Source organism: Vipera berus, assembly GCF_964194415.1.
Source record: "Vipera berus genome assembly, chromosome: 10".
Lineage (NCBI taxonomy): Eukaryota > Metazoa > Chordata > Lepidosauria > Squamata > Viperidae > Vipera > Vipera berus.
In genome coordinates, this window is record NC_138213.1 from 21,749,295 (window position 1) to 21,762,085 (window position 12,791).

General features: G+C 37.9%; 1 protein-coding gene across 5 annotated transcripts in view; it reads left to right on the plus strand.

Annotated features, from left to right (window-relative positions):
• CNOT1 (CCR4-NOT transcription complex subunit 1) overlaps nucleotides 1-12,791 on the plus strand; it is a 148,032-nt gene that overhangs the window by 85,271 nt on the left and 49,970 nt on the right. For 4 of the 5 annotated variants that reach the window (XM_081336113.1, XM_081336115.1, XM_081336117.1 and 1 more), the window contains exons 19-21: nucleotides 907-1,050; nucleotides 2,280-2,404; nucleotides 3,582-3,868. In XM_081336113.1, coding sequence (XP_081192239.1) covers nucleotides 907-1,050; nucleotides 2,280-2,404; nucleotides 3,582-3,868 — 556 coding nt within the window. The remainder of the gene's footprint in view (nucleotides 1-906; nucleotides 1,051-2,279; nucleotides 2,405-3,581; nucleotides 3,869-12,791) is intronic. The other variant, XM_081336114.1, reaches the window with a different exon arrangement.

A 12,791-nucleotide genomic window follows, 5' to 3' on the forward strand; every position in this document is an offset into this window, starting at 1 on the left:
AACTAAGAAACTTCCTGACAGAACAATTAATCATTGGAACAACCTGCCTCCAGAAGTGGTGAATGCTCCAACACTAGAAGTTTTTAAGAAGAGACTGGACAGCCATTTATCTGAAATGGTATAGGGTTTCCTTCCTGAGCAGGGGGTTGGACTGGATGACCTCCAAGGTCCCTTCCAACTTTATTATTATTATAAAACTTTTATTCATTAAACATGAACCTCAGTTAACCGAACATTCAAATTGACTGGCATTAATGGCTGACACGGGTTGCTGCCAGCATCCGAGGTATCAACAAGGTATCTCCTTAAAATGTAAGATGTTCTGAGTAGCAGTTTTTTGTAGCTTTGCTGGAGTTGTTGTTGTTGTTATTTTTATTTTTATTATTATTATTATTATTATTATTATTATTATTATTATTATTATTATTATTATTATTATTATTATTTACAAAACTATATCATTGACCTCTGCAGTGCCCTTTATATTTTCAGGGTAGTAGAATCTTTGGGCTGTATAATTCAAACACTCCTTTGCACATTGCATCATTATATCAAGGGAAACAGCAATAACAATAGCACTTAGATATAGCACTCCATAGTTTTTGACAGCACTCTCTGAGTGGCTTATAGAGGCAGCCTATTGCCCCCAACAATCTGAGTCCTCATTTTATCTACCTCAGAAGAATGGAAGGCTGAGTCATCCTTGATCGAACTCCTGACTGGGCAGAATTTGCCTGCAATACTGCAATCTAACCACTATGCCACCAGGCCTTTTAGGGCTGGGCGGTTAAAAATATGAAATATAAATAAATATAAAATACATAAAATATCAAATCAACTGTTGGCCTTTTCAAGGTAAGGATAACTATACTGTTCTAAAGTCAGAGATAATTATTTTTTTTTCAGTAGGTGGTCTCACAACAGGTAGTCTGGGTATCGGAACTGGGACCCTTGGCCTCCCTGCAGTGAATAATGATCCATTTGTTCCAAGAAAGCTGAACACATCAGGACTGAACCAGCCCACATTCCAGCAGAGTAAGGTGAAACCTTGTAAGTGATGATGATGTTTGATTGTTGACCAATCTGCAGCTTTTTTGGTTTAGGCTGCAGGGATGGATGGTGCTATGTATGCTTGGAATAATAAAAGTAGTGACTCTGGCAGGTGCATAGCTGTGGACACCCTTTCAGTCAGTACTTTGCAACGCTCCCTTTAGAAGAAATTACAGCTCTGAAAATTTCCTTTAGCAAGCTAAGAGTCTCTCTGTTCTTGCTTTTTGAACCCTAACCCTCCCATTTCCTTAACAAACTGTTCCAGTTCGGTTCTTTCAATGTAGAATAGAATAGAAGAATAGAATAATAACTATATTATTCACTATATTGTCACTTTGAATGTACACTAATTGGCATACATTAAAATGAAATTTCGTTGCATTCAGCTCTGAAAAGGCTCACCACCTCCAGTGTAAACTACATAAATATGAGATAAATACATACATACATACAGAATTATGCATATACCCACATATAATATGACACAGAGAAGCAACAGTCTAGCTCGGGTTGTGTATACATGTGCATGGTGAGAAAAACGAATCTTGCGAGTTTACCAGATGGGTGGCATAGGAAACAAAGCCATTACAGGGTAATCCTGCTAGAAATACTTCAAAGCCTCCTCCCATTCCAAAATGTGTATCTTTTGTGTCCAGTTTGGGACACAAACTGATTCTCCTCTTCAAATACTTCACTTATTTTTCTCTCAGTACTTTGTTCCAAATGTCTCTGTCTTTTGTGCTCTCTGCTTGGTTGTTTTCTTGCAGACATTTCATTACCCAAACTAGATCACAACATCAGTGTGATGATGATGATGATGATGATGATGATGATGATGACAACGATGATGACAATGACCTAGCACTGATAAGGTGACCTAGTTTGGGTAAAGAACATCTGCAAGATCTGTTGTGGGCACTTAACTCCCCCATAACTATTAACTATTAATTACTTTATATTTCCTGCCAAGGTTGTTTCATTGTGCTCTCACCCTCTGCCCAAATCTCTTCTCTGAGTTAGAGCATCCTGAGCATCTGGGAGACGTTGACTTTTTGAATCAGATGACCATCTTTCATCCTCTGCCAATCAGTGTGCTGGGTCCCAGTGACTTCCCTGATTGATAGAGGCAGTTGAAACAATGTAGGGTGGCTTCTGTTAACTTGGCGCCATAAAATAAATGCATTTTCCAGCATTTCATGTTCTTAATTAATATGTGCCTTTTCCAACAGCTGACTTATCTCAGGTATGGCCAGAGGCTAATCAGCACTTTAGCAAAGAGATTGATGATGAAGCCAACAGCTATTTTCAGCGTATTTATAATCACCCACCCCATCCTACCATGTCTGTAGATGAGGTGAGTTTGGAGAGGAAATGGTTTTATTTCAAGAATTATCAAACTCTTGGGATAGCAAGTGCTGACAATGGTAATTTCTGTCAGGTAGTTAAAATTGAAAGTTTTGAAATATGCTTTTGTACAGTTACAGCCAACCTCTGCTTTTTCAGTATCTGCTGTATGCAAAACAATACTGACCACTTGTTCAGTGCCTTTTTAAATTTACAACAGCACTAAAAAACAAAACTTATAGCCATTGTGTTGTCCCCACACTCATGTGATCACAATTTGGGCACCTGGCAACCTATATTCATTTACGATGGTTGCAGCATCCTTCAGTCATGTGATCACCATTTGTGACCTTCAAAGCTGACTATAAGCAAATTCCATGGGGAAGCCGGCAGAAAGTCACAAGTCGTGATCATTTCACATCACTCTTACTGACCAGTGGTTATTCACCAAGCCAGCACTGATGTCATAAATTAGTGTCATCAGTTGATTTGTGTTTAATGACAGTACCACTTACCAACAGAGTTGCGGGTCCAAATTGCAGTTGGTGAGTGAGGACTACCTATATTTTAAACATTAGTAAATCTCATTTTTGATGTATTTTGTTAAGTATGCCTTGTTATATGCCAGATAATAAGAGGGTCTGGTAAGTAAATCTGCACTGGTATTTTTGAAAACGATACAGGCTTTAACTGAATCCAATTTTAAGGAGAAATTCTTGTCCGGGACATTATTTTTTCCTTTGCATGCCCCACTTAAGGCAAAATTTTGCCATCTTTAAATGTCAGGATGGCTTGTATGAACTGAATCATTTTATAGTTCCTTTAAAATACACTATTTTTGTGCTTTATCAGTATTAAGAAACAACTATAATTTATCATAACAGGTGACCACTGGGTTGCCTTGAAAAAACAAAGATGGTCAGATCTGAATTTTAACTGAATATTCCATGAACTCACCAGGAGTCAAGGTCAACTTGTGGCAGGCTTGACCTTTTCTTCCTTTAAAAAATTGCAATAATTATTTTAAAAATATTGTGATAACTAGCCAAACAAATGAAAGTTATATTTACCACCTTGTTTACAGAGAGCTCTAGCCAAACTTTGACTGGATTACTCAAAAAACTTTATTTTTTGTGCAGGGGTCTGCACAACTGAATTTTCTTTATAACATTCTGATTTCCTTACAGGTGTTAGAAATGCTACAGAGATTTAAGGACTCTAACATTAAACGGGAGCGAGAAGTATTTAACTGTATGCTGAGGAATTTATTTGAAGAATATCGTTTTTTCCCACAATATCCTGATAAAGAGCTCCACATAACAGCCTGCCTCTTTGGAGGGATAATCGAGAAGGGATTGGTGACCTATATGGCCCTGGGCCTGGCCCTGCGCTACGTGCTTGAAGCCTTACGAAAGCCTTTTACATCTAAAATGTACTATTTTGGAATTGCTGCATTAGATAGATTTAAAAATAGGTGGGTGTCTCTTAATTCTTTGTTAATTTCTTTCAGGAATGTTGAGGGAATCTTACAGAAAAGGGAATATACCCCTTTTAGATTTACAAGATTGGTGATCTATTGTTTATTTAAAATAAACTGCATATTGCAATTCTTAGATGAATTCTATAACAAATATATATATCCAATAGACATTTAGATTAATAAAAAGATTTCACATTTTAGAATGAAGAAAATATTCCTAACATGGACATAGGTATAAGATTTAGTTTGAAGATCCTGGCCAATTGATTTTCAATCGGCTGAAATTATGGCTATTGTTAATTATCTTTTATACATACTACTCCTTTTTGTTGTTTGAATTATAGAGTATACCAATATATACACATGCACGCATATCTGTGCTCATATTTATCTTTAAACATAAAAATGGACAGTGGAGTGAATAGCAAAGAACAATGTAGCCAATTTATGACTGATTGGCATCACTACCAGGACTGTCTACCCACAAAATACATCAAAATGAATTTTGCTCATTATTTTTGATCCATGCAGGATGACTTTTCCTAAGTTTCTTTTGTTTATAGTTTTCAGAACTCTCTAGAATAAGTAGTAAGCTATAGTATATTTGTCTTGTGTCTCTGAGTGAACTAGTTTTTAGTAAATTTTCCTTTCTTTCCAGAGCAAATGAATCTTTGCTAATTCATTGCACTTATTCATCCTTTGTGTCCTCTGATATTTCCATGGCTGTAGTTGCTTTTGCCTCCTGTTTCTTCCTGGGAGCAGCAGATCAGGCTGGCTGCCATCTCACCTGGGAAATCTTGCTCATAGTGAAATAATTTATAATTGCTTTTATTTTACATTATTTTAAAAGAGCTGTATAGATGCCCATATTGTAACAACTACCCAGGGTGGTGCACAAAACAATGCAAACTTACATACCCTGTCCCAAACAGAATAAAAATCAATAAGACCTCATAAAACTCTATAGAAACTCATGGTGCTCCACATCAGCCCTGTCCCCCACATGTCGACACCATCTTCCCTGGGCTCATCCTGCCCCCAATGCATGTGGGGAAAGTCAGCACTTCAAGGCCCCCTGGAAGGCAAAGGAGGGTGGGAGAAGCACTGTTCTGGGGGGTGGGGTGTGCTCCATTCCACTGTGGAAAAGGAACGCTTCCCAGGCCCTGCTAGAGAGCGATGTTTGAGGAGGATCCTGGAGCACAGCTAGCTCCTCTGCTCTGAAACTCTCCAGAAGTGGTTCCACAAGTGGCCTGGTCCGGTTACTAGGGCTTTACAGGTGACAGTCAGCAACCTGATTCACACCCAGAAAGAAACGAGAAGCCAGTGGAGCTTACACAGCAGTGGTGTAATATGGGTGAATCTTAAGGCACCCAGAACGGTTTGCTCTACAGGTAGTCCTCCACTTACAACCATTAGCTCAACAACCCCGGACTTTCCCCACTGTCTGAAACACCTATGCTCCACATTACCTCCACAATCGGAAGAGCCAATATTGCATGGATGCCTTGCTTAACGACTGCTGTGATTTATGGCCATAATTCTAGGCCCAGTTGTTGCTGTAAGTCAAGCACTACTGTATGTTAGATACTGTATGTATCTAATGTTCTTAATGAATCTGGTATTTTATGAAGTATCATCACATGTTTTTTCTTCCTAGAGCTAAGGTTATGTTGGATTAATCCCAGTTGCAACAAAAATATTGCTAATATTGAACCATATTGATCTTTCTTTACATGCCGTTCCTTTGAGGTTATCATTTTTATTTCTTTTAGCCATAAAGTTCTGCAACAGTCCTAGACAGTAGATGAAATAAAATGATGTAACTGATGCTGCCATACGTTGCAGAATATATTTAAATAACTGGGGAAGGTTAAACTATTCTGGAAATCTATTTAATATATAGATTGATTAAGTGTAAATAAGATTGTACAGGTAATTTTTGGGTTACAATGGCAATTGGGACCTGGAACTCAATTGCTAAGCAATGCAGTTATAAGGCTCAATATTAGCATTACTTGGCAAAGGCAATTCCAGTAGTCCTAGCATTAAACAAGGACTACAACCCAGGTGGCCAGAAAGGCCCAACAGAGACTCCACTTCCTCAGGGTCTTGCGGAAGAACAGGGTAGAACAACAGCTAATGACCTTCTTTTACCGGTCTTACTGTAGAGAGCATCCTCTCACACTGTATTGTGGTTTGGTATGCTGGCCTGACAGCCACGGATAGGGAAGTATTACAGAGGGTGGTGAGCACAGCACAAGACATTGTGGGCTGTCCCCTGACACCACTGGATGACATCGCCAAGGCTCGCTGCCTCGGAAGAGTGAGAAAAATTCTCAGGGAAGACTCAAACCCTGGACAGGATCACTTTACTCTCCTACCATTGGGTAGGAGATACAGGAGTATAGCCAGCTGTACCAAACAGGCTGAAGAACAGCTTTTATCCACGGCCTGTTAGGCTCTTGAACGGGAAATAATTTTATAATTTTATGTATGATTGACGTGCGTGGCCGGTGTGTTGTGCAATTAGCTCACATGGTGTAACAAGATGGTGGGTTTGTTGTCACTGTGAGTTGGGGGGGCACGAAGGGAGGGTCAGCCAATCTCAATGTATACATGGTTGTACTTTTTTTTTTGAAAAGTTTTACAGTACATTTTTTAAATAGAAAAGACTCCCTCCCCCCCAACCCTCCCCTACCCTCCCCTTCCCCCTCCCCGACTTCCCAGAGCTGAATACAGGGTATAAGCTCACAAACCTAAGCTAAAATATGCTAACAACAAAAATAAAACATTAAATTCTATCGCACTTTAACTCTCCATAGTCATAACTATATTACTAACAAATAATAATACGTCATATAAAACCACTACTTATTCAAATGCTAAATGAAACTTTTTAGTCCCATATTTATTCTGAATATATTCAATCCAACTTCTCCATTCCACAATATATCTCTGTTGCGATTGTTCTTTCAAATATGCTGAAATCTTTGCCATTTCCGCCAGATTAGAAACTTTCAAAGTCCACTCTTCTATAGTCAGCAGTTCCTCCTTCTTCCAATATTGCGCTACTAAAAGTCTTGCTGCCATAATTAAATTCAACATCAATTTAGTATCTATAACAGTAAAGTCTGTAATAATACCCAACAAAAACAACTGCGGAGAAAACCTTATTTTTTTCTTAAATATCTTTTGCATATTCCACCAAATTTTAATCCAAAAAGCTTTGACTTTTTTTACAAGTCCACCATATGTGAAAATACGTTGCATCCTCACAACCACACCTCCAACATTTGGGCTGGCAGTTCGGATACATACTTGCTAGTTTTTTAGGGTCTAAGTGCCACCTATAAAACATTTTATAAAAATTCTCTCTTAAATTTTGGGCCTGTGTAAATTTTACGTTTCTAACCCAAATCTTTTCCCAAGTATCCATTGTTATAACCTGAAAATTCTGGGCCCACTTTATCATACAATCTTTAACAAGTTCCGTTTCTGAATCAATTTCTATCAATGCATTATATATCCTTCTTATATGTGCTTGACCTTGATCTCTAATTTGTTTTACCAAATTTCCATCAGTTATCGAAAAGCCAACTTTCTGATCTTCTTTCCATCTTGCTTGTAACTGCCCATACTGAAACCAGGTTTGCACAATCTTTTCTTCTTTTAAAATATTATATGGCTTTAATTGCCATACATTCCTTTCTAACCTTAAAATTTCTTTATATGTGGTCTCATCATGTTTAAATCCAACATTTATATTTTCTATTGAATGTTTAGGTATTGCCCAAATTGGTATCTTATAATTTAACTTATGTCTATATTTTTTCCATACTCGCAACAGAGCATACCTTAATATATGTATCTTAAACACATTATCCACCTTCTTATCATACAATAAATATGCATGCCAACCAAATAACAAATCATAACCCTCAAGATTTAATAATCTCCCTTGTGTTAAATTGAACCAATCACTTATTGATGATAAAGCAGCAGCCTCATAATATAATTTAAGATTGGGCATTTTAAGACCACCTCTTTCACGTGTTATCTTAAATTTAACTGCTAAGCTTGTAAGCCGCCCTGAGTCTTCGGAGAAGGGCGGGATATAAAATGGAATTAAAAAACAAAACAACTCGTGGGTTTTTCCCTGCCCAAACAAATTTATTAATACCTTTCTGCCACTCCTCCAAATTTAAATCCTTTTTAAGTATAGGTATCATTTGAAACAAAAATTAAAATTTTGGCAACACATTCATTTTTACTGCTGCAATTCTTCCCAATAAGGATAGTTGTAATTTTTTCCAACCATCTAGCTCTTTTTGTGTTTTTAACCATAACAATTCATAATTATTCTTATATAACTTCACATTTGAAGCTGAGAGGTAAACCCCCAAATATTTAGTCTTTTTAACTATTTCAAATCCCGTTAACTCTTCTAAAACAACCTTTTCTTTTATAGTCATATTTTTAGACAATATTTTAGTTTTTTGTATATTTATCTTAAATCCAGAAACTTTCCCATATGACGTTATTATCTCCATCAACTCTACAACTGAGTAAGTCTGTTGACTTACTGTAATAACCAGGTCATCCGCAAACGCTCTCAGTCTATAATCCTGATCTCTTATTTTAATTCCCTTAATTTTATTTGAGTCTCGTATTTTAATCAATAATATTTCCAGTGTTAAACAGCAAAGGTGACAATGGACACCCCTGTCTTGTACCCTTTTCAATATTACATGTTTCTGTCAAACTACTATTAACTATTATTCGAGCTGTTTGCTTCTGATATGTTGCTCTAATAGGTTGTAAAAATTTTTCCCCAAATTCCATTTTCTCCAATGCTTTAACTAAAAATTGCCAATCCAATTGATCAAAGGCTTTTTCAGCATCCAAAAAGATCAGCGCTGCAGAGACCTGGTTATTTCTATCCAAAATTTCCAATAAATCTACAATATGTCTCACATTGTTCTTCATTTGTCTACCACTTATGAATCCAGTTTGATCACTATGAATCACTTGCTGCATTACCTTCATTAATCTATTTGCTAAAATTTTTGCAAATATCATATAATCAGTATTTAAAAGCGATATTGGTCTATAATTTTTGGCTTGGGTAGCATCTTGGTCTTCCTTCGGAATCAACGAAATAAAAGCTGTTTTCCATGATGGAGGCACTTCTCCTCCCAATTGAATTGTCCTAAACAATTCTTTTAAAGGTTCCACCATTTCTGACTGTAAATTTTTATAATAGACGGCAGTCAAACCGTCTGTTCCTGGTGCTTTACCCACCTTTAATTGCTTAATTGCTAAAATAATTTCTTCATCATTTATCAATTGATTCATCCCTTCCCTTTGTTCTTGTGTAAGAACAGGAATATTAACTTCCTGCAGATATCTATATCTATATCTTGAATCTTATCTCTAACATACAACTTAGAATAAAAATCAACAAAAGCCTTTTTAATAAGATTCTGCTGATGCACCACTTTACCCTTGTACTCTATTCTATCTATATTACGTGACCTTTGTTTCTTCCTTAACAAGTAGGCTAACCACCTACCCGGCTTATTGGCATTACAAAAGGTGTTATGTTTAGCATACCGTAAATTAGTTGCCACTTGATCTGCCATCAACATGTCAAACTGGCCTCTTAGTAAAGTAATTACCTCTTTGATCTTCCCATTAGATGGATTCGAAATTAAAGCCTTTTCTTTTCTCTTAATTTCCTCCTCTAATTCTTTTCGCCTAAGTTCCAATTTACGTCTGTATTTATTATTCAAATATATTAACACTCCTCTCATATAAGCTTTACTTGCATCCCAAACCATTTCAATAGAAGTACCCTTATACATAGTCATTTTAAAAAATTCTTTCATCTGTTTTTTACACTCTTCCACATTTTCTTGATATCTAAACAAATTTTCATTTAGTCACCAAGACCGTCTGTCTCCATTGTCTTTTTCTATTTCCAACCATACTGGACTATGATCAGATATAGTTCTTGGACATATCTTAATCTTCTTAATCCTAGAAAAAAAATCATTGGTAATTAATACAAAATCAATCCTAGATAGGGATTGATGCCTATCAGAAAAAAAGGTAAAGTCTTTTTCTTGCATGTTTCTTTCTCTCCAAACATCTCTCAATTCCAAGTCATCCTTCATCTCAAAAAATGATTTAGGCCAGTGGTCTTCAAACTTGGCCCTTTTATGACTTGTGGACTTCAACTCCCAGAATTCCTCAGCCAGCAAAGCTGGCTGAGGAATTCTGGGAGTTGAAGTCCACAAGTCATAAAAGGGCCAAGTTTGAAGACCCCTGATTTAGGCAATCTAGCATGACTTGGTGTACTTCGAAAAAGGCCTCTTTTGTCCAATTGTACATCCAAAACGCCATTCCAGTCTCCCATAAAAATACAAGATTTGTAATCCCACTGAATAATCTTGCTATGTAATAGTTTATAAAATTCTCCTTGCTGTTGATTAGGAGCATATTTATTTATTTAATTGGATTTGTATACCGCCCTTTCCCGAAGGACTCAGGGCGATTTACAGGGAATTAAAACAAGAAATACAAAAATTAAAAACAATTAAAAAGATTATAACAGTCCCTGAAAGAGTAAAAACCCCAATTAAAATTAAAATTAAAATTCTCAGCCTGGGCCAGAGAGCTCGAAGAGCCAGGTCTTCAGGTCCTGGCGGAATGAACGGAGGTCGGGGGCAGTCCTCAGCTCCACAGGCAGCTGGTTCCAGAGGGCAGGCGCACCCACTGAGAAGGCCCTCCCCCAAAAGTATTTTCTTGCCTTCTATTAATAGTTCAATTATAACATATCTTCCTTGTTTATCTGTTTCAATTAAACTAGCTGTTAAAGTATTCTTGACGTAAATAACAACTCCTTTTTTCTTGTCAGGAGCAGAAGCAATAAACTGTGTACCCAGCCTAGAGTTTATCAAATACTTTTGATCAACTGCTCGAATATGCGTTTCCTGTAAGCAAATAGCATCATTTTTAAATTGTTTTAGATAGTGAAATACTTTCTTTCTCTTCTGTGGGGAATTTAGTCCATTAACATTACAAGTTAGAAGCTTTGTCGCCATCTTTTGCGACCTGAAGCTTTTGGAGCGCCTCTTCCAGAATCACCTGCACTCTCTTCGGTTTCGCTCCTCCCACTGCTTCACTATAAGTAGGTTTTTGAGATGTAATTATGGCTTTCTGTTGTTCTTGCTCTTGTCTCATTCGTCTGGTTGCAGCCCGTGTCACTCTTTGATCTCTAACTTCTTCCATTGGTACCGAAATCTGGTCCACTCCTGTAGTTTGCTGGGATTCTCTATCCTTCAGCTGAATAACTCCTTCAGCTCCTTGTGTACTCCCCCTTCATGGCTGACACTCTCCTTCATCATTCCTCCTTTTAAGTTCCGAAGATGGTGGGGAGCCTGCCTTCAAAATATTAGCATAGAAATCTCGTGCCTGCAAAACTGTGTTAAGACGATATCTCGTGCCTGCGTGCATCACCACCATGCCTACTGGAATCTCCCATCTAAACTGGATAACCCGTTTCCTTAATTCTTCTGCCAAAAAAGCAAATTTTTTTCTTTTCCTTAAAATTCTTGGAGGAATCTCTTTCAGAATTAAAACTTCTTGCTCTGCAACTGTAAATTTATTATTATAGAAGGCTTGAATTACCTCATTTCTAATTGCTCTCTTCGTAAAATAAACCACATCTCTAGGTAGCTTTCTTTGTCTTGCAATCCAAGAGTTAACACGAAATATTTTATCTATATCCACCATAATATCTTCTGCTGAGCGCCCCAAAACCTGTTCAAGAGCTTGTACCAATATTTCTTTCAAACTTTCCTTAGGATCTTCTTTCAAACCTCTCATTCTCACAGCAAACTCCATTTCGCAATACTGTATCATTGTCACATCATCATCAATCTTTTCCATCACAGTTTCAGCATCCAGCATTTTAGCATCTAGTCTCATGTTACTTTGACTAAGTTCTTCCACTCGGTCATCCAGACGTTCAATACATACTGCCAATCCTTGAAATGCAGCCAAAATGTCTGCTCTTATCTCAGTATTCTTCTCCTCAATAAGTTCAGCTATTTCTTGGGATTGTATTTTTAAAGCATCCTGCAAATCTTTTATTGTTAAAGCTGGTGCGGGTGCGGGTGCTGCAGGAGGAGGCATCAAAGCCTGTAATGAAGACTGCTGAACTTTAGTTGGTTTGGAAGCCATTTTAACACCGCTTAATTCTATTGCGCACTTTCACTTTCCGCACCACTTGCAACTTTTTCCACAAAAAGTTAAAGTTCAAATACTCGTGAGTTAAAGTTCAAATACTTGCTATTACAGCATTCTCCTGCACAGCTATGCCTGCATCCAAGTAATCCACAATTCACTATCAATGGCAGGGATGGTTGCAGCGTCCTGCTCTGCTCCAAAGCCTTGGAGCAGAGGCGTCCCGGAGTCCGGAGCAAACTCAGGCTTTGGGGGGGGGCTCACACCCTTCAACCACCAGAGTTTAAACTCTGGCGATCTAGGGGAGCTCTATCCCTGCCTAAGCGCTCACCCCCTCCTCTTTTCCTGAGGAGCGGGTTTCCGAGCCGCCAAACAGCTGATCGTCGCTGTTTTTGGCGGCTCTACGGAAAACAGCAGGGCTGACAGTCGAAACGGCTGCCATCAATGGAGCCTTGCCACCCGGAAGCCTATACATGGTTGTACTTTGACAATAAAGGTTCATTCATTCACATGGGTCATTAAGTGAGGACTTCAGATGTTCTGATGGCTTCCCCATTCACTTTGCTTGTGGGAAGCAGGCAGAGAACTTAAGAAATGCCAATCACAAGGCTTCAGGGATGCTGTGTCAGCCAGAATTCCAAGAACACATTGTAAATCCCCCCTCATT